This window comes from Telmatherina bonti (assembly GCF_933228915.1).
Source record: "Telmatherina bonti genome assembly, chromosome: 23".
Classification (NCBI taxonomy): Eukaryota; Metazoa; Chordata; class Actinopteri; order Atheriniformes; family Telmatherinidae; genus Telmatherina; species Telmatherina bonti.
The window spans coordinates 9,073,484-9,096,888 of NC_136632.1; the positions used below are offsets into that span (position 1 = coordinate 9,073,484).

A 23,405-nucleotide genomic window follows, 5' to 3' on the forward strand; every position below is an offset into this window, starting at 1 on the left:
AAAGACACAAATAGTCAGCATGAAGCCGGCATTCCCACCTCCGATGACTTTTCACTGCAAGGTAGGAATGAAAGGAAGCAGAGGGGAAGTACGGGGAGTGTGTCAACACTTCGACTTGCAGCTTTGATCACTGGTTCTCACGGTGGTGTTTGAATGCAAGCTCCTGCTACTCTTTCTTCCCCAGAAAATCTTTTCAGAGCCTCTCTGGCTGACTGAACATTTATCATTTTCAAAGCTGAATCTTCATCAGACTTTGCTCTGAATTCACATCTCAAATACATGACTTACAGGATCTTGTGAATGGAAAGACCGAATCTTTGTCCAAGAACTAAAGTAAGTAAGGGATACACTTAAAAAGGGAAGTGGCCGCTTTATCAGCCATAAACACCGCTGAAAAATGAGGAAAAGGAGGGTACTTAAAGTGATCATTTGTTAAATGTCAGGAAGTGATGGCGAGCTGCTTTTAATGGTCTCTACTCTCAACCTCATTTCCTCTGTGTTCGTCACGTCGTCTTGTTTTAGATGCCCGAACTGAAAGTGGGACTTTTCAGAGGATGTTTGGACAGACAGTCATTAGAGAGAGAGAAAGAGAGAGGCACTTGGGGTGCCATCATCCTGCTCTCAGATGCGTGAGAAGTCAGCCAGATTATTTAGCATTAAAATCATTGTTTTCCCCGTCAAGTTTATTCCCTGAAGATGCAGCCGGACGAAATTCATTTTACACCTGTCACAGATGCATCTGGGGAAGTGTAAACAGGCACGTCAGACTGTGTAAATGCCGGACTATGAGGCTCAAATGGTGTTGCAGACAGGAACTGCGTGGCTGAGAATGGACATCTGCTGCGTTCAATGAGAAACGCAGACTTTGCATATTTTCAACAGAAATGTCATCCCCTCTGAGAATCTTTCCATCCGATCTGTCCGTTCTCCTGGTACATCCAATGACGTCAACATAATCAATATAATGAAGCAAAAAGAAATATAGCTAAAATAAATATTTAATTCAAACTACTTTGTTTTGCCAATTTTACGGACATGTTTCTAAAAAGGTAATGTTCTTTGTCATGTTTTGAGAACCCGAATGCAGAATTCATCTGTAAAACACATTTTCCATTGTGACAGCCACAACATGTTGGTACAAACTGTTTAATGGATGTGACAGAAGGAAACTGAAGTGGAACATTTGCTGTGATGAGGGCCACTAGGCTGAAAACACTCGCACGCTTTTCTCAACAAGGCCGGAATAAAAATCTTGAAATTAAGATCAGTCAGCCTTGTACTGAAGTCGAGCACGAGCGTGACCTATTTACCTTTGCATACTCCATGTTGAAATAGAGTACGGCTCAGATTAAAAATGGATGTGAGCTTTTTTCTGTCATGCATTTTTCAGTTGTTTTTTAGTAGCATTAAAAAAAAAAACAATTACAGTCAAACCTACCTTCTTCCTTCTTCTTCTTAAATCAGCTCCAAACCCAAACAATCATCCTGCTTAATCAAGACAAAAATCAGATTTCTGATTTAGGAGGGGGCACCCACGCTGATGCTTCAAAAACAAGGGTGGATTCTGATTTTAGATTGCTGTTAATATTAATAGCATCCATTTCTGTCAGTGCACAGCCTGGGCCTGCCCCTTCCAGCTGTGATTGTCTGTTTCCTGTGTGATGTTTATCTGCAGGGGTGAAGAGGCGGTGGTTCCGGAGTGAACAGCATGTGGAAATTACCATCGCTTGCTTTGTACGGCTGGAGGTGCAAAGCCCGCCTGGTAATAAGAAGACTGTCCTGTTTTGTTTCATGCTTGAGGCATGTTGCAGATTTTACATATGGCTGGCAGATATAACACGTAGCATACTTTTTAATGACTTAAATAACTAATAGATTATGAAAAACAAACATGGAAAGACGCCCTGAACTAAAACAACAGACACAAGCCATGCAGATTTTTCAGTTTTGTTTATGTCTGCCACGCTGCCTATTGCAGATGTTTTGCATCAGTTTGTGCCACTTTGATTATTTTTTCATCTTTTTGTGCTTCTTGTGGTGTTTTGTTGTTTTGTAAGTCCGTTCTGACGCCTAAAGGTGAATTTTTACAGCTATAATTGACCACATCTTGTTCCTTCTTGTTGTTTCTTTGATGCCATTTTACGCCTGAGTAATTAGTAGTCAGAATTTTATTTGTTTGCGTCGAGTTTTGATTGTTTTTTTCTCGAACCACGTCTCATTTTGAGGATTGCACAAATTTTAGTCGACATCATGTGACTCATGATGTTTTTTACATCTTTTTATAGTTGTTTTGTGCCTTTTGTTGGATATTTGTCCCATTTGCAACAACTTTCTTTTCTTAGCTGTTGTTTTTTGGGCATTCATTTATGCTTATCTGTGATTATTTTGTTTTAGATTTGGGTTATTGTTATTTTTGTGGCCCAATATTCTTTTTGTTCCTCTCTTCCAACTAGTATTAAATATTTAAATCCTATTTAGGCTGTTTTGTGTGTCTTTTTAAATTTACCACCCAAACTTAGCCAAAGCGTGTCACATTTTCTGCATCTCTTACTGAGATTTGTTGTTGTTTTACTTCTTTCGCTGATACAAAAAAACTTTTTAAAAGACTATTTTTCAAAAGTACAGGTATTTAAATAAATCGTAATTATAAGGGTTTGGTGATAAAAGTATAATAAATACAAATGAATATGTAATTGAGTAAACTAATTGAGAATGTGGATAGAGGTGTACTAGAAGATTTGTATTATAAAAAAATCAAATATATAGGTTGATAGCCAATTATAAGTAAGCACATTTTTTGTAAATGAATAGTTTACATAATAGGATGTAATATGAATGGACATTACATGCATGCATTTACTTATGTAGGTACTTATGTGTTTAATGGATGTAAAAAGATGATTTTGAGTATGTAAATAACTTGTTTTCCAGGACTGAACTGAAATCTTGATGTGCTGTGTAACTTTTTACAAGTTTTTGTTTTTACATTATAATTGTGCTGGGCCGATTAGCTGTAGCTTGCTAGCTTGCTACAGCTAATGGGGATCCTTAATAAACTTAACTAAACTAAACATCTGCTTCATCTCAATTGTTTTCGATTACTTTCTGGGATATATATTATATGTTAAGGCTAAGACAAGGCCCACCTGACTCCAAGGGTCCTTGGGCTCGTGCCTGGCAAGCTAATTCAGCAAAATTTCCATGGGTTTTAAAGGTGCTGATAGCTTTTTTTTTTCTTGCTTGCTCTTTGTTTTCCCATGTTGCACAAAGTTTTGAGTCCTAAAGCTGAACAAAATGGCTGCTAATATTTAAAAAGCATGTATGTTTTCATGCTGAAAATATCCTTGAGGGGGAAAAAAAAATAAGCTGGACACAAATCAAATATGTGAGGAACTTTGTTCATGAGCAAAACAAAATGTGTTTTAAATGAAATATCCCATGAGTTTTAGATTACAGGCTTTAATAAGAAAGTCGTTAAATGGGACAAACATTCTGACTTTTTTGCAATACAGAAATGAAAAGTGACAAACACACACGATTCCTGTCCGTCCAACGGTACTTAGACCCTCAGTGACCCATTAGAGCTGCATGAAATGTAAAATGGATGTTTTTCTTTGAGGTTGTTGCCTGTTTCTAAGTAAAAAGTCAGCTATAAGTTCATTGGACGTCTCCATAGTGAGGACATGGGACATAATCAGTCAAACAGAGTAAACACTTTTTTCCTGTCGTGTGTTTGTCTGGCCCTGAGCCTGTTTATATTCTCCACATGAATATTTTTCCTGATTTCTCCTCACTAATCCCTTAATCACTCAAGCAGGCTGTTGCCAGACACATCAACCTTGTCTCCATGGGCGAGACTAAAGGGACGGTTTTCATCTCTGTATTTGACTGTGAGTATAGATTTATCTGACTACACGTTGTACTGGTCTTTAGCAACCATTCTCCTGTAAGCAACAACAGAAGCCGTGTTTTTAGGTTGTTTTACAGATGAAGTGTTGAAAGGAAGGGACAAACCGACCCAGCGATTGTAATTTGTTCCCTCCAGACTCTGACGAATGCTGCAGAAGAAGAAGAAGCACCACAGGCACAAAAAACACAGCAGGCTTCCCTTCTGAATTATCCAACAGGTTCCACGAGGTCGAGGTCAAGTTCTGTTCTGAATCAGGGTCAGTGTTACAAATGACTCTCTGTCCTAGGGCTGCAATACTTTGTCACTGTCTCAGCCATTGGAAGCCAATGCTGTTATGCTCCATACATGCTTCTCCAACCATCTGTTTTCTTTTCTCTGCTGTTCGGCAGTGCGTTTATCCTCTTGGAGCTCCAACTGTGGAACAGGCGTTGGTCCAGCTGGTAGTCAGCGGGACCAGGCTGCACATTTCCAAACCGGTGCCCATACGCATAACTCGCCATAGGGTGAAGTGCAGCAGTTCATCGATCACACCCGCTACTCTTGCTCTGTTTAGCCTGTCCACAGATACCGCAGGGGGTGGGTGAGAGGAAATTAATCAATATTTTTAATTTAGGGTAAGAATGAGTTAAATGTGAAACCTTCAGCGGGATACATCCTCATGTTATGCTTCTCAATATTTAATGTAAATTGATTATCAAGAGAAGGTGCCCGTGGCTTTAAACCCTTATACATTTTTATGTATAAGGGTCTGCTTTATACCTCAGGAGATTTATTACTAAATATATTTGGTTGGCTCATGAATTTATTGCCGTAATGGGATGTTGTCTAAACATCTCAGAAGATGCATGTGGCCAAATAAGGGATATTATTGTCATATTACATAAATAACTTTCTTTTTCAAGTTGTTGCAATACTGTGACACAAGATGTGACGTTACATAAAATACATGAAAGGGTTATTTTAGGCACAGGAAAAAATGTGGTCAGGGGACCCGAAGCCTCAGAAGTGCAGTTTAAAAGAAATGAAATGATTGCAACTGATGAAAGCAATTATCAAAAACATGCAAAACTTGCAGATAAATATAAACCATTACCACACAGAGATGTGGCATAAAAAACAGACTGGAAATAAAAAAAAATATGCATAGCCTACTTACTAATTATAATGAGGTACAAAATGACAAAAAATGAGCAAAATATTCACTAGGACAAACAAAGCTGCTTTAGAGACACCACTGTAGGAATGTAAATGACAAAAAGACATTAAATGACTAACTAAAGAGGGTAAGTAACCAAAAAAGAGGAATATGAAAACAAAAATGCAGCTTTTTATAAAAAAAAAAAAAAAAAAAAAAAAAAAAAAAAAAAAAGCAGGCACAAAAAAATGAGGCCAAGACAGAAGGCTGTAAAATCTAAATTTACTGGAAAGAGAAACGAAATGATCTAAAACATGCAAATGGTAGCAAAGAAATACAAAGAGCCTCAAATTACAACAAAGACTCACCAAATTACAGAGTGGGGGGGGAAACAAAAAATATAAAACTGCTGACATCAAATGACACAAAGACACAATGGGGCAACACATACATGAACCAAAACCTCAAGATAAACAGAAGTCACAACCACTGTAAGGATACACACACACACACACACACACACACACACACACACACACACACACACACACACACACACATATAGGCTACACTCAGAAATGTATTCTTTGTAATCATCTGTATAAATGTAAATTAATCAGCCCGCAGTCAAAATAAGCCGTTGCCATGGAAACTGTCCGTTGCTATTATTTTATTCCAGACAGATTTCCATTTTCCTTCCTGCTCCACAGCCTCCTCTCCTGACTCCAGCACCAGCAACCCATGCAACCAGCTCTTTCAAACACTCCATCAGAGCAAAGCCCAAAACGCGCATGCTCAGTCTAGCTGAAAACCACACGCGCCTTCCCCTCTCCAGTCTCTCCAGTGCCAAAAGCAGAGCGATGCGCACACTGAGGGCACCGCAGCATAGATGTGCGCAGAGCTCCGAGCCGGACCCGGCGGTAGCGTCGCCTCTGCTCCAGCAGCCCCGACCGGTGTGTGTCCCTGCGATGGGCTAGAGGGGACATGGCAAACTTTCCCTCACTCTGCGTGACACGGGCAATGCCCCGCGTTGGCTGGAGAGCCGTGCTGCCGAGCGGCTGAATTTAGAGCACAATAACAGAGACTTCAGAGAGAAGGGGAGGGGGAGAGACAGAAGAGGGGGACGTGAATCCTGCTTATTTCTATCCCGGTTTCTCTTCCACTTCGGCTTTGAGAGATGATCACGGAGCTGGTGTGCACCGCCGTGGCTGTGGGTCTCTATCTGAACACGCTGGACGCAGATTTCTGCTACGATGACAGGTAGGTTTCTGTCCGCAGAGCGCAGCAGTGCCGCTGCCAGCAACATCTCCGTCCACTTGTCGTCCCCACACGGAGACATGGGGGGGCGGCTCGCTGCATGCGCCTGCACGTTTGCTTACACGCGCTTTTGTCCGTTTACTGTAATAAATCACTGCTTGTTTGTCGGCTTTCATTGGAGGCACAAAGGCAAGGAAAGGGGAGTGTGCTAACGCCAATTAAAGTAATATTGCTGAATTGGGTGAACCTGCAGTGTTGGGTTTATTTATTTAAATTTTTAAATAGAAGTTCTCTTTTATTTTTCTTTGTCATGTTGATTTATAGCTCTGCAAAAGATGCCCTTCATCATCAGAAACACTTTCATTTGTGAAAGTGCATGATATTTCTGTCAGTCCCAGCTGAGTAGGTGAAGTTCAACGCTTTTAGAAGTGAGATAGAGAAGGCTGGTTTTTGCTGCCTGCTGCGCATGAAGCGTCTCTGATGCTCTTTGTGCTGATGAAGTACTTGTGCTTGTTTTAACAATGGCCCTCACTCTGGGGAATAAAGCTAATTTAAAGCTGGAGTAAGGTATTTTTGAAGAGTGCTGCTAAAAAACATCAACATGTTCTGATTGTGAAGGGCCAAGCACATGATGAGAGGTAAAGGTGAACAAAACAGGACTTGAATCTTTAATCACTATCAAGGTATTTCTGTTGTCATTTTTGGAACATGGGAATCACAAATGTGATCACTTCTGATCCACTTATTTAGACAATAATGTCTGAAAATAATTGAAAGTGTCCATCAAGGTTTCTTTAGATGATCTGATAAACAACCATAAGCCCAAATATGTTTGGTTTTCTGTAATATAAAGTAGAAATACAACTAAAAATCCATTGGAATATGGATTTGTTTTCATTAATGTCATAATAATTGAATTATCTTCCATTCAGTGGATTATCATTTGACACGTTTCTCTTTTTTTTTTTCCCCAGATCACTCAAAAGAGAAAATATTAAAAGAAATAGTACCAAAAGTAGAGTTCTCTATAGTTGAAGACAGGAAAGGTTGAGAATTAGTGGTAAAGACTGTTTCTTAATGTGTAAATATAATCCACAACCAACTGAGATTAGACTACATGACAAGCTATGAAAAAGAATAAAACTTGCTGGCAATATTCAGAGGGTAGTACACAAGTCCTGCATGTGTTTTTGGGAGCATAACCATCATTCATGCATATCTCCAGTAATAGTCCCATCACAGCTGGGCTCGATTTTCGGAGAACATCAGGACAGCTAGTTCTTCATCGACTTGGAAGACTGAGTATAGGGATAAAAGGGGGGTTTTGTTGTCAAAATGAAAATAAACTTGTCTTCCACTATCTAGCTTTAAATCTTGGGTCGAAAGTACTTATACACAACGTATGTGATAGATTTTTCTTTGGATTAGATGTATGAACAGACGGTGAACAGGTTGCCTCCCTTATTCGTCCAAGGCTCAGTCAGAGGAAGCTGTCTGGTTAGCATCTCTAGACACCCCTTAAAGGTCAAATATTCCCCTGTTTTACTATTATGCACCTTTGTTGACCCCGGTGAAAGTGTGTGTGGAGCCAAAGGAGGTGGAATGGAGGTGGAAGAGAGCTCCCAATGCCGTCTTCGGTTACATCACACCTCAGCGAATATCCCCGTTAAAACGCCCAGAGGTTATGCATCCATCAGCTCCGTCTGCACGACTCTGCGGGGGTTGTCAGAAAGCTGGTCGGTGACAGATTACCTGGGGTGCTGCTATGCCCCCGCCTCTGCCTACACACACTCTCCATCCCCTCAGAGAAAGTTCAGAATCCGCCAACGCTCTGTATCTATCAAAGTCACCATGGTAATTTACACTCTAGGGGACAGACACTGGTGTTTTGGTTCAGTGCTCTCGGACGAAGGAGGCTGAATACCAATCAGAGGTCTGACCTTCCGTAGTCATTCATCAAACAAGGTCCCCTCTTAGGGTCAAGAGTTGTGCACTCTCTGTCTCTTCCCTCAGGGATTTCAGGAGAGTTATGAGTTAAAGGTTAGGGCAAGGGACAGATTGAAGTGGAAGAGAGTTCAACCAATCTTTCTACCCTGTAGTTATCCAAAAATGACCGACTTGCTTTTAAACCCACTTGTTTTTCTCCATTTGTCCATTGCCAAGAGTTGAGATGATCTTATCTGACCTTTCACTCTACAGTCAAATCCTTGTTTCATGTCCCATGCAGTTCTCAGTGTCCTAGACAAAATGGTGAAGCAAATAAGTCCTGATGCAGGCACTTGAAGTTGTGGGGATGTTCTGGCGGGTCTCTGCTTATTCAATCATGTCAAGTGTTTTTCCTGGGCATTGCTCTGGGCCTGGCCAAACGCTCTTTTGGCCAACCGTAATCCCAATGAAAAGCCTCTGCGTGTGAAACGACTAGGTTTTACGGGAGCATAGAGAGGACTTGGGCCAGGCCGTTTTTTGATCTGAGCAGAAGAAATCAAGACATGGTCTGCTGGTTTACAGTCAAGCTTTTCTTGTGTTTAGCCAAATGTAGAAGCAGACCTTTTATTATAATTTGAGCAGTTCGATCATAGTGCTGATGTTTTTGTTAGATTGTTTGCTTGACAGTTGCGGTCATATATTGGAAAATAGATTTGCTTTAGCCTTTGAATGCTCCTTTAAATACACATCAGTAAGATTTTTGACAGGTTAACAATGGATTTAAGTTGTGTTTGTTTTAGCCAATGCCATACTTTTAACAAATGAACTCAGAGGGAGAGTATTTGTCCTTTCAGGGAAACCTAGAATACACAAAATAAAGCGGGAAAAAAACGAGTTAAAGGAAGCAATGCTGGTGAAATGAAACGCGTCTTATAAATGGCTTTCCAGATTCAGAGTCATGTCTTCAGAAACATCTGTGACCCCAGTAGCGTCACAAACCCACAGTTACAGCTCAACTCAGAATTGCATTACTTTTTCCCAAGGGGATTCTTGTGAAAATATCTTCCCTCTTCATCTCAGACCAGCAGGCGTTTTTCATCTGGAGAAGTTTTAAAATAGAAATTTAATAACTGGGACATCACAATGCTTTTGTATTAACTGTAAAGCATGTATGTAAACAATTACGTGCTACAAAAGGTGACAGAGTAGTGACTTCAGAGAAGCAGCGCTATGAAAATGGATCATCTTAGAAGTTGCTGGTTGCAGCGTCTGTTCCATTTTAGTTTGGTTTTTGAGGTTTACTCGTAAGTGCATCAAGATGAGATTTTGTCTAAGAAGTGCCCTTTAATCAAGATCAAAATCAGTGTTTTGACAGGACAGGTTATTATATTTTTCCTTTATGTATGTTAATTGTTCACACATTGCTTCACACCCTGGCAAATCTACAAATATAACTGGAATTTATGTGTGTAAAGAATTCAATCCAATCCAAGAAATCTAAGAAAAACCTTTTTATGCTTCCCTTTTATTGTCATATATGTCTACAGTCTTCTGTTGACATATGCATAAATCTTTATAGCAACAATGTACGTAGTCATTTAAGTCAAGAGCATTGTTGTTGCAGGAATGCACATATGCTTATACCAACAGTTACTTGACATAAGTGAAGCAGTAAATCCAATCAGCATAAAACAGGAGTACAGTTTTCATAGTTTTTATGCAGTTTCTAAGCTTTAGAAAGTAATTGCATCACTTCACTTAACAGCTGTGAATACTTTTGCCCAGCAGAGTTCCAGTAAAGATGCCCACTCACAATGCCAAAGCTACAAGATCTAAGCTTTGCTTGTCACTAATTTCATTTTACAATATTGTTTCAGAGGCATTTAGTTTCATCACTCTTGTAAGCTTTTGAGTTAGTACCTAGCTTGGAATACGCTGCTGGTGTGGAGCTGGTGGAGACTCAAACAGAGTTAAAAGAAGAGAAAGTGCTGGAATTGTCTTAACCTGAACAAATCACACTCTAAAAGTTTTCTTTTTGAAAATAAACATCTTCTTTCATGATGTTTTTATTGAATAGTTTTTCGAAGTCATTAGTTTGTTATACTAATAACTGACTCATTAGTCTGTTATAGCCCCCTCTGGTCAGTATGCTGCTGGTCTTTTTGGAAATAACTCCACAATTAAGGATATATAAAGCATGGAGGGGTGGTACGTTTGTACACACAATTCACTTTATTGGCATTGCTAGTTTTCTATGTGACTGAAGATGGATGTTCACTGGTCAGCTATGGATTTCTAACTCATTGTTTTGATTCATGATTATCACTTGGCCATCATTCATTAGTGGAGCTTTAGGCAACAGCATCGGCTTGGTTGTTTTAGTCAATCCAGTGTAATAATGGTTCACTCTTGTTTCATTTTTCCCACAATCAAGGGGTTGGCAACCACATTAATTTCCATTATATGTGTTCTAAAAGATTTTTAGGCTACTTCTTTTTATAGTTAAACAAAGAACAAAGTACATGAAACATTTTGAAAGGCACATGATTTTGTGAAATTGAGTTTGCTCTTGCATAGCTTATGGTTTCTAAGAAACAAAATGATAATGGCTTAAAGTGATTTATATTTGGTTTTTAGTGTTCATGTTTTAACCAGACTTTTAAGGACCTCAGCATAGTTTTACATTCAACATTAATTTGTGGCTTGCAAACTAGAGAAGCTAGCTACCTTGAAAATTAGCTTTTAACTTAGCTAATTCAAATACACTTTGTAATAGAAAAAAAATCCAAGTTAAACATTAAAATTAAGCCTTTAGTAATTTTGTTTACAAAAAAGTAATGTCAGGATACCTGTTTCTTTTTCTTTTAATACAGTTAAGATACACAGAATAACTTTCCACTAGCCTTTTCCATTAGTAAGCTAGCTAGCAAGTTTAATATGAATAGACTAATTGTGTGGAATAGTGTAATTCTTTTTATTAGTACACTGCTGCATACATTTCATAACATAAAACAGGTATTTAACACCTGATTATTTAATTTCTTTTAATTATAATTGTGATTTGCACTCCCAGTGCTCAGTGTTATCAGTTTCAGGCTAATGTAGTAAATATTGCCAGGAACACCAGTGCCTTTTGTGGAGCAATTATACATACGCTCTAGTTGTATTGAGGCTGTTTGGATTACAGTATATGCTCAAAGCAGATAAATATTGAGGCAATAAGTAGGCTAATGAAATGAAAGAGCAAATTCTCAGAGTGAATTGTGTGAATTAATACGGCTGAGGTGAGACGCCATTGGTTTGTTGGGAGGAGTTTTTTACTCCAATCATAAATTGCCTCGAGATAGAATTAAAATGAACCGTGTGGTGAGGATAACTGATGGGGAAAGTGTTTATGAATAGTAATTTGAGATAGGTTTTGAGGCAACAGGCTTTAAACAAGTTTTGTGTACATAAAGGATTTTGTGTCTTTGAGGAGAAGGAGGCAGACCTCATGAAAAGTGTGGTTTGGTGGTAAAAAGTCGTCTGGTGATGCGTCACCATCTATGCACTATCCCAGTGTGTTAAAGCATTACCATGTGTTTTTCCTCTCTGGGTATAAGAAGTGTTGCCATTGAAGTCTTGTTTTTGCCATCTGTGGGTCTCCTTAGATTCAGGGTGGATGACTCAGACGATCACTGAAACAATAGGAAGGCGGGAGCAAAAAATCTCATTTTGATTACTAGCAGATTCAGTCAACATAAGCGCTTTGTGGTTAACTCTGCAGATATTGTGGCTTTCAAACAGCTTTCAAGCCCCCCAAATGAATGCTTGAGGAACCACATATGTTGAATGGGGTGAATTAGAATTTCGCTACGTTGGTGCCCAGTTCGGTGTTAAAGGAAATAAATGGCAGCAGTGCTGCCGAAGACGGGATGCAATGTTAAAACCCATCTTTATCTACTGTAATAGGCTCCAGCTTCTCGTGGCAGGAAAAATGGTCTTCTGGCAAACAGAAGCCACGCATGGCTTGTTTTTCATAATGAAGGGGTAATGAGGCATGTGCAAGTAAGTACTTTTTTTTTTTTATTAGAATCAGGAACATTTTATAGAAGGTACTGTAATAAGTTGTATTCACTTCATCTAAAAGGTCTGCCAACTTTACCGTTTTACATCTTGACTTTCGGAGAGTTTATTAAACTATTGAAAGTTTTAAAGTTACACTGAATCTCAGCACATTTGCGTTTTAGAGAAAGATTTGCTTCCAGGAGGTCCTCCAGCACAAATGACTAGCTTCCACTTGTCTCTCTTATAATTTCTAGAGGCAAAACACTTAAATTGGATACATACATAAATAATACAGAAATACTTGATTGGGGTCTTAGATGGGCTTAAGTTTCACTCTTTTATGCTTCTCATTTTCCATAGTACCTGGCTGATCAATCTTACAGTGAACATGCACATTTCAAGGAGTACCAAGCTGCGTTGTTCAGTTTTTAAACCCAACTTTCAGTCCAAACAGCTTGCACAAATTACCAGTGATGCCAGTTTTATGAAGAAAACAGTCTTCTTGCTTCAAATGAATCTATAATGAAATCAGTATCAACCTCTGAGAATAATAAATCTAGATCAGCTTCTATTTGAGTGAGGGGTGGAGGAGTCGATGTACTAAACTGTAATTTGAAGCCTTTGGTTTTCTTTCTCTCTCTCCTCTTTATATCAGTTCTATGATGTTGAGAAGTCTAGAACTCCTTACTCTTATACAAATACAGGTTTTTGTTACCTTTTTTTTCTTTGTTAATTATTGTTACAGTATATTCATGAAGTGCAACTGAACAGCTCATCTCAAACTGCATTTTTAAAGGCACAGTGTGAACTAATTTTGGCTTTTCATTAGCAAAAACCAAGTGTTTTTTTCATAAATACATATTTTACTGAAGTCAAATTACAATTGCATTCAAATGAAAGCGTTCTCGCAGCTTAGAATGAGCTATTTATAAATACATATGTGGCGGCGCACCCAACAGAAGGCTGCCATGTTACATCACCATCTCTGAATGGGTAGCTAAAAGGGGACAAACTTGTTAGTCTCACACGTTTCAGCTGTGAATACCTGTGTGTTGTTATGAGGGGATGAGCAAAGACTGCCGTGGATCGTTCAACTTGCCGTTTTCCATTGAAAAGGAGGACCGTCCATACTCTTTAAGCTCAATGAGAAGGAGATGAAAATGGCCAAGAAAAGAAAAGAAGAAGGAATCATAACTGGGAGAAAATTAGTTTAGAGCAGTGCAGCACTTACTATATAAAGACAGTTCATGAGTGAGACGGACTTCAATACTGACACAGAGGTTGCAGCTTTCTGCTGGACAAGTAAGTTCATTCAGTCTAACAGTGAAGTTTATTTAGGCGTTCTGTTAGAAACAGGGCAGGTACTTCATCCTCCAGCTAATTTCCAGACATATAATTTGACTTTTAAACAGCATATTGGTACATAGTGTTAAACTAGCTAAAGTGTACACTGAATCTGAGCAGATACTTTAGATCAGATAAGGATTTTCCTGCTTTTAACTATTTGGTACTCACTGAATATCAGTCAGATATAGACCAAATATGCTGTTTTACTAATATCCTTTGAAATACATTGTATTGCTGTAAATGTTTTTATGTGTTAAAATGAGTGTATGGACCATAACTTATCAAAAATACAAATAATTGTTAGTTTTAGCCATAGTTTGGCTATTTTAATGAATGTGTCTTCTTTTACAGGTTAGTTTAATGAGGTGTAGTTTATTAGTTTAATGTATAATACCAGCCTTACCTCTGGTCCCCCTACTCAGACACAGAAGAAATGTGTTTGTTTATTTTTAGGTTGTCCCTGCTTGTCCTCTTAGATCTCAGTGTCACATGAGGCTGGTTGTGGCGGCTGCTAACCTTTGGCTGGCCCTTGTGCTCCGCAGGCCGCAGTCGCCTCACCAGCCTGCCAAAAAACAGCCGCCAAACCTCTTTCATGACCCTCCCTGTATACTCAACATATGTGTATCCCTAAACAGTGGTATCCACAGACAACAGGACTACAAGTTTGCCAGCTCTGTGAAACATACACATTCCAAAGCCATAGATTTGTTATGTAGATTTAAAATGAAACCCTCCAAGCTGCAGATGAAGAGGCGTAAACATTTGTCCAACCTTTCCAACTGTATGCTTGTTTATCTTGCTTTTCCTTAACTCAGACTCCTCGTAATTGTGTTCAGCAGCATGGGATTAAATTTCCACCACAGAGCAGTAAAAGTGACTTTGAAAGCAAGATGCTTTTTGTGGCATTGGATTACACTTAGTAGATGGCATCCACTTTCTCTCTTTAAACTACAAGGTGGACCTTTAAAACAACCTACACTAAACCAAACCCAAGCTGGGATCACACGAATCGAGAGCAGTTATTCTTTCTGTCTTTTGTAATCGATAGCCATTGAGTATCAAATTTCAGTGTGGAGGATTTTTTTTCTCTTTAGTCTTAAACAGCTGTCAGAACAGAAAGTCAAACACGCCACACTTGACAAAGCACTCATGTTTCACTACATAGCATCAGATCTAAAAAGGAAGTTCTGACATTCAGCAGTCAGGTCGTCAGAAAAAAGTCGTTTCTGGATGTAGGATAGTTTTTCATGCGCACCAACCACTGACAGGCTTCCCTTGGTGATGCTGATCAGGTAGATGGATCAGTCTCAGCCTTCAACTTGTGGTCAGTGCGATATTTGATCTGTGTGTAGAGGTTTTTTTTTTTTGTTTTCGATTTGGTGGAAGACGTAAGTATGTGAGATGATGGTTAGGGGAGTAGATCTGACAAAGTTGTGCTGAATTTTTCTTGCACTGAAACCAATTAGTGTAGATAAATAGCACTTAATGTTTATTTTTTGCCAGACAGAACCTAGCAGTTTCCACCTGCTTTCATACTTCATGCTGACTTAGGTCTGGAAAGGAAGATCTAATGATCTCACAATGCAGTTTTTCTTCATTTTGCATAAATCTGGTTCTGATTTTTTCAAGAATTTTAAAGTTTCCACCGTTATGAGATCTATATGGTTTTTCCTGTTTAGGTTTTCTATCATTTATAGTATCTGTTTTATTTGTCTGTTGTATTTATTTCTCTTCTCTTTGCTCCTCCTTTTGTTACCAAACTTAAAAAGAAATATAAATTCTAAATGATTTCACCATAATACAGTAAATTATTCCACCTTGTTCTATCCAGCATCATAGCAAAGCAGAATGGAAAAAAATAAAATTAACAAGTGACTTTGTCAAGGCTGCAAAATATACCAATCACCTCACATTATTACACCCAAACAGAGCTTCATATTGAAGTAAAAGCAAACACATGCTGACATTCAGGAGCTCGGCTTTTAGCCGCAACTTCAATAAATTGGCTTTTTATGCAGGCAAATATTTGCCGTCAATCATTTGATGTCATGGTTGATTGCATGTGTGGTTTGATATTTTCTTTTCGAAGTCTTCGATCTTCTGTGCTTCTTGACGAGCTGTTCTAGATTTTTGGGAAACACCTCAATTTAGGGAAATACAATGTACTTTTTACTTTTTCATAATTTATCAGCTGACTCCTGGTAAAAAAGTGAAAAGGCATGTTGGCCAGGTCCGACTGGGTCATGAACTTACAAACTCCATACAGAAAGACAGCGGCAAGCATTCTAACGGATTTAGGTGGAAATTAGTTGTACTAAGCATTTACCAAACTTATTGTTGAAAGTTTGGTATTAAAACACAACCTACGATCTCTTGATTGCTTTCAAATTTGGTACAGCTAAAGCCCACACACAAAGTTTGTGTATATGTAAAGCTGCTGTTATTGTTAGCGTGAAGTAATAAACCTTCCCTCACAATTACTTCATGCATTGAGCCAAATTGTGAAACTGCTCCTGAAAAAAGTGAAAATGGTTTTCAAAGTGCTTGGTTAGGCAAATATCTACAATATGATGGCAAAAATCTTTATGCTTTTGAAGCTGTGCTGAAACTCCCATTCATCTCAGCATGGGCTGCTGAGACTCTGCTGTGCCTTAATTATTATTCTGAGAGCCAAGTGCCTCACAAAACCAATAGATTCATTAGCTTGGCAACCTTGGCACTGAACCCGAGCTGAGCACCACACAAACTCTCTCTATCTTCATGCATGGCTACCCCAACTAGTAAAATATACTAATATGCATAAAGAATTTTGGGTCAGAACAGGGCCGACTGCAGAATACACAATGTGTGCACAAGGAGAAATCAGTTTGTGATTTTCACCTCATAAAAGTCTCAGAGTGCTGGGAAAGTGTGGGAGCTGGTGTGAGAGCTAGAGGTATTTAAGGCTCAGGGGGGAATCATATGACAGCGCCGCTACCTTTACTCAAAGGTGCGGTTATGGCTTTTGGTCCTGGGATGAAGCAACAGTGAATGATCACTTCAGAGGTGTTACGGCTGTTTGCCGTCAATGTACTTTTTGAGAAGTGTTCAGAGATTGTCTGAAGCAGATCCTTTGTGAGTTCATCATGAAAACTTATAGGAGGATTTTAGATAGGCTTGTTGTTATCCTTCCACTCCCTGATCACACTTGCTGGATTTAGAATCAGTATAGCAGGGCTGCATCATTCCCGTCTACTTGATGCACTCTGCCGATGGAGATAACCTTCCTCCGTTTCCTGTTTCCTCGTGATAAGCTACTATAAGTAGAAAACCTCACTAGATAATACAGATAGGGGAAGTGTAGAGGTCTCAGTTCAGCTGTGTTGTTTAGCTGTGTCACATTGTGATACAATAGAAAACTATTTGGAGAAGTGATGACACAAGTTATAACAGGAAGAAAGATGGTGCGATAGCTAAGGACAATTTGTAATAAAAGGGACTTGCTATTGTAGTTTCAAGTAAATCTATATGTTTTGTGGGTTGCATTTTTTCTGTTTCACTATATAGGCACAGTTTGTGGGTCAAGTCAGTTTTCCTAATGTAAAGCCCTTTAAAGCACTATTTCATAGTCGGCCCATCAATCTCACAGAGAAGATCTGAAACCCTTAAATCTGTGTAGTCAACCTCATGATACGCGTTCTTTGAGGGTGCTGTTGGAAATACAATAGTTGTTTTTAATTACATCTGCCAATTTGGACAGCTTGTGCAATTAGCATTTGATAATAGTGTTTTTCGCATAAATTGATCAGTATATTTTTCTTCCATTTGTGCCCTTTTGATATTAAAGTTTTCAGTGCCTCCATGATGAGCTGTGACAATGCAGTTACTGATTTATGACATTTTGGAGATAATGTACCACAACCATGTTGTCTTCCTAATTCAGTTTCTTGTTTGTTTAGATCAGTCTGAAATGTAAATAATTGTACTTTTGATAAGGACATCTACTTTTTTTTTTTGTTAACGCAGAGTTTGAACTGCATCACTGATAGGCTGCCTCCTACCTGGAAGATATTCAGAGGTGTTCAGTTTTTTTCACACAAGTGTGAGCTAAAGGAACATTAATGTTAATTTACATCACCTCTGTTTATAGCAGTCAAGATAGATGTCACCAAAAACATTGACCATAAAGGCTTGCACATGCTCTTGAAGACCAGAGCAAGAAGAGTTTGTTCTGTCAAGGTAATTTATTTTGTTAGATAATTCAATACTTTAATAAAGTTGGTAGGAAGTTAACGTGACAAAAAGAATCTGTGACATTTGTCCTTTTCTTATCACCTATTCTTTGTTCTAATTTGTTGAAATTGTGTTCATTAATTAGCTATTAAATCATATGATTGATCAACAAAAATGTGGGAGAGTTGGATAAAAATTATTAAACTTTTATAGTAGTTTAGGAAACACAAACGTACCACTTGTCAATGGCTAATGTAGCTTAGTTTGCTAACAGAAACCACCAAGCAAAATGCTCAGTCTGAAGTAACATAAAGCAGAGAAAATGTGGGATCTTTGTCAAAATTGTGCCTGTACAAGAAATATAAAGCCCTATTACGAAATTTCAGATGTGTCTTTTGGCAGAATTTATGACTTGCAGACAGAACCAGACGTTTTCCCACCTGTTTTCACTCTGTATGTTAAGCTAAGCTAAGCTAAATTCCCCTTTAAGCTAATCTTCATCTCAGTCCTTTGTAGTGTTAAATTCCTTTCCACATCTTTTCCTTTCTATTTTATGTTTGCACTGAAAAGCGAAAAGAAAATTTGACCTTAATCACATAGAGACATTGTTTTATGGGTGTTTCTTTACTCCATCTCAGAGCAATAGCAGTATTTTTATGATGTTTTACGGTTTGTTTTACAGTTTCATATTGCAGTTCCCTTCTGTGTTTCAGAAAAGGCTCTTAATTTCTGAATACCTGCTGAAAATTTGTTGAATTTTGATTAAAATTTATACATACAAGCTCTCAATTTAGATGGTTTTGTCACATATGTTTGCATATGATGTCTGTCATGGAATTTGAATTGCTAAATGTGTTTCAGAAATGGATATGTACTTTTTAAAAGTACTTTTGAACTACGACTAGAAAGCTTTGTCTAAATCAAGGCTCAAATAGATTGGGTCAGCTTTTTTGAGAGGACTTGATTGGTTCCATGTTATATTAAGGCAAATGGTCCTGTTGTACCAGCCATGTTTAACAGATCAGGGATCAGAATTTGAAAAGATCTCAGATAATTAGCACTGGTCCTTGAAAAGAAGACTGATTTTGCTTGGGTTGGCCCTTGTGGCACCCCTCTTTAGCTGCTGCTTCTTTTAAGCTAATGTTGGAATGCAACAACTGGTCATGGCAGAAGAATGGATGGCCTCTTCTGGATTGGATACAGCTCTCTACGGTCTGTTAGTGTAGCTTCCTTGGCCACTACAAATGTTGCATATGAATCTGAAAACTGTTGAAACAGAAAAAAAGCGTTCACATCCCAGTCTGAACAAACAATAAATGGACTCAAATCCTTTACATTCTTAAAATGGCTGCATTTTTTAAAAGTTGTGGCTGGATTAGAAAATAATTCTGGTGAGGCATTAAAGTGTTTTTTTCCCCCCCTTTTTCCGGAAAGCTTTTGAGGGGAAACAGAATGCGTCTTTGTTTCTCCAGCTGCTCTCCTGGCAGCACTCAGATCATCCACTGGCTCGATAATTTGTCATCAACAATTAAACTTGTCCTTGCAATTAACTCAACAACAGACTAAAAGTGAGCAAAACTTTATTTGAAGCCCGAGCAGAGGCTTAGTTGTTCTGGGTAGCCTCCATCAAAACTATACCGACACAATTTAGTACTTTGCATTCTCACTGGAAAGGAACATTTTTCCATGACAAAGAAAAGTAGTCGCAGTTGGACATTGCCACTGTCTGCCATGCTGTCGTTGCCTGATAATAGCATAGATCTCCAACACTGTTGAGAGTCTGTATTGTCAGGGTTTGCCATTACCTGGTTCTCTGCATGTGTGAGTGTGAATTATAGCATATGTGCATGCAAATTAAACTGCTGTACTAAGGGGAAAACTGAACCCTGTAGATTAAAAAGAAAAAAAAAAAATCAATTCCAGGCGCTGCATTTATACCTGAGATTGGAGGACCCTATTTTAATTTTAATGTGTACGGAGAAGGGGCTGACAATGATGAGTTTAGGTGGTTGGAGGAGCACGTTTTTATAGGTCACTGTGACAACACTTGCAGCATCTTTGGAACTGGGCCAGTGGGATTGATTGCAGAAGTTGAAGGCAGAAATTAATTACAGAGGTAAGACGGAAAGGAAAGGTAAATCCTTTTTAGAGCCAAAAGAAAGACACTGTTGAAGTGAAACAGTTGCTCTTTATGACGCTTTTGCCTTTATTAGATTGCACCTGATGTTTCATCCTTGCCAGTGACTCTTAGTTTGTGATTACTTTTAAATAAATGACAGAATAATCGTTGCAGAGTGTCCAAAAGTTTTTTTTCCCCCACATTGTTTCTTAGTTTGTGTGTAAAAAACATCAAATTTGAATAAAAACTGGCTGCCCTGTTGCATGGCAAAATATATTGAAAAGCAGCAAATGAACAACCGTGTGAAATGATGGAAATTCCAACAAGCTTTTATCAGCATCTGTCTGGCATTTAAAATTATATCCCCAACCTGTACACAGCCTTGATTTATTTATTGTTTCTCCGACCATTTTTAATCAAGCGTCACATTTATCACTGTGTATGCAGGCGACTTGTGGAGGCCGCCCTAATTACCCGTCTGCAGTGAGACACTGTAATTAACTGTCAAGCCTGCGCTACATGGAAAATTGAGAACTGATTGGCTGCTCATTTGTTTTTTTGTAACATGCCGGAGGTTGTTCTGGCTAGATTTTACTGTCAGGAGTGCTGGATGGATGGATGGAGGGTGCTACAGTTGGCCGCTGTTCACTGATAAGTGCTGGATATGTGGGAAAGCCAAGGAATTTAAAAATCCTAATAGTCTCAGCATCCAGCACTCCTGGAGTTGCAGCGTGTAAATGAACTGTACTTGCTGTTTGGCCCAGTGCTGTACTCTAGGTATATGGGGTATTTATTGGGTGAGATTTCTCAAAACCTATAAATGTAACACAAAGGGCTCCAAACTTGATGTGTGGGGCATAAAAACTGCATGCAGTTGCCTTTTTCACAGGTTCCTGGTGGTCTTTGTGGTGCTCAGGAAGGTGGGAAACTTCTTGTTGAACTGAACCATCACACTCCCTGACTTCAGTCTCCAGTGACTTTTCTTTTTACTTGTATTTATATGGTTGCATTCACTCTGTTTTTGGTGTGCATTATTCTCAGCCAACTATAAACAATGCTCAGTGCGGTTGTAGTTGCACAATAAGTTATCATGATGTGCCACCCTGCTAAATCCACACCAAGCCATGCCCACCCCACACCCTGAGGGAATGTAAAGCATTTGCTTTATTAGCAATTGATTTACCAGGCTGGGGACTCATCAGAGCCTTTTATTGACACCATCACTCAGGAAATAGTGCTGCAAGCTAGGCCTCCTTTTTGGCTGAAGTTGCAAAAGTGAGATTGTTTTAGATCTCCTTGAATTTTGTACAGCCACCTAATGGGAAGCAATCAATCAGCCAATTAAATGGACAATAAGGCTTTGCAATTAACCCAATGAAATACAGATTATTATTGTTTTGTTTTTTTTTTAACTACAACAGTAGAGACGCAGTATATTAAAAGTTGGTTTGTTAAGGTTTTATATGTATATTACATCCATTCAGTCATGAAAAACATGAAAAATCTCACAAAAGTAAGGAACACGTGATAAAAATGATTAGTTAAAACTGACCCTGTGACCGCAGCACCGTGGTAACCCGCAGTTACTATGGTAACTTAAATAATCTGTTCCCAGAGAAATGTGTCAAACTGTAGGCACCCTTTGAACGGATCTATGATCAGTCATATGCTGCTCATGGTCAATTGATTCTGCTAGAAAATATCTTAAATGTGAGCTAAACACATTAATATTAACCCGGACCCTAAAACTAAAAGATTTCATGATCAGAGGATTTTACCTTCACTGCTGTTGCCTGTATTTTCGTCTCATTAGCTGAATTAATATCCTAAATATATATAGTTATATGTTATATATAGTATACAGTTATCAGATGATTCCAGCTATATTAAATTACTGCTGTTGTTTTTAATATGAATGTTATGGTTTGTGTAGTCACATTTATATTTTTAGCACTTTTTAATTGAAAGCGTAAACTTTCTTTTTTTTTTTCCCTTTTATCTGTTATCATGGTGAATCACAGTATAAGAACTCCCTTTACAATGGCTTACTTCTTATTACCCTTGGAGAGGCGTATGTCAGAGTGAGTATGCCCAGTTGATTTATACTACCGTTACATCTTTGGTTCATCAAAGAGTCACATTCTTTTATAAGCTATAATGAACTGATTCAGTGAGGGGTTTCTTTTACCATCATTTCTGGGCTGTAAGGACCTACGTTTTTGTAATAATGTATGCATTTTTACTGGCTAAGGCAGGGATTTCCAGTTCTGGTCCTCGAATGTCACAACCCTGCAGGTATTCCATGTATCCCTGCTTGAACATACCTGACTCAAATTAATCAGTCATTGTGCAGAACTTCATAGGCTGCTGCATCAATTCAGCGTAAGCCAGATGAGTTGGAACCGGGATATATCGAAAACATGCAGGACAGTGGACCTCGAGGACCGACTTTGGACACCCCTAGGCTAATGAGCCAATTTGTGTTTCATACACAAAAAACACACGAAGAAATGCATGTGAAGAAAAAAAAATAAATAAAGGAGGAAATAGAGCTGCTGCACGCTCGCTGAAGGTGCAGCTTCAGGTGTACTCTATAGCCTGGAACTTACTGTACTTTTTCATGTGTTCTTGCATGCATTAACCTGGATACCAGTCCATCTAAATGACTGGTTCTGTTCCAGCCATGCAGTTTCGTGAAGATTTCCTTCATTCTGGGATTTGGTGGGAATTTGCTGGGTGTCCTTCTTATTCTACACTTAATGACTATTTTGCAGCACTTTTCAAGCCTTAGGTTTAATGCTTGATATTTCCTTAAACAGAAGCCTTAATGTCACTGATTTTATCCATTTACATCTCAGTTTGTGTTCAAACCCTCTTTCGGTGCATGTAGCACACCTTAACTTTAACTACAGCAAGTCGGACCCCGTCTAGTTGGAGTTAGCTCTTTGGCTAATCAGGAAACAGCTTCAGAGGGGACATGAAAGCCTGACAAAAGGAGAGCGGGCCAACTTCCTGACGTTTAGCTCAGACTGTTTCTCCTTCTTTGAAGCCGAAAGCCCCGGAAGAAATCTGTTCAGCCGCGCTGTCTGGCAGGGACGGACTGAGGATGTAGAGGAGACTTTCTTAGTCAGCTGTGAGCTGACCTTTTTGGCCTGATGGTGATGAAGATAAAGCAACAGCACTTCAGTGGTGATGAGTGTCATGTTTTGAGCTATTAAATCTTTAAATACTTTACTTATTTGAAATAAAAATCTCTTTTTTTTTTTCCTTTTGAATCACTCTGTTTTACCAGTGATTATGGGGATTATAAATTAATTAATAACCCCCTATTTCTTTATAGTAACTCACCCCTAAAATATAATCACTTATTGCTTATTCCATTTCTGAGATTTCCTGAAAATGTAATCAAATTCTCTCCATGACCTTCCACAAAGCGGAGGTCATTATTTTTG

The 23,405-nt window shown here is 38.7% G+C and overlaps 1 protein-coding gene across 1 annotated transcript in view; it reads left to right on the forward strand.

Moving 5' to 3' along the window:
* Positions 1-6,006: 6,006 nt before the first annotated feature.
* LOC306773602 (protein O-mannosyl-transferase TMTC2-like) overlaps positions 6,007-23,405 on the forward strand; it is a 69,666-nt gene continuing 52,267 nt past the window's right edge. Inside the window, exon 1 of the mRNA XM_079263467.1 lies at positions 6,007-6,305. Coding sequence (XP_079119593.1) covers positions 6,223-6,305 — 83 coding nt within the window. The 5' untranslated portion in view covers positions 6,007-6,222. The remainder of the gene's footprint in view (positions 6,306-23,405) is intronic.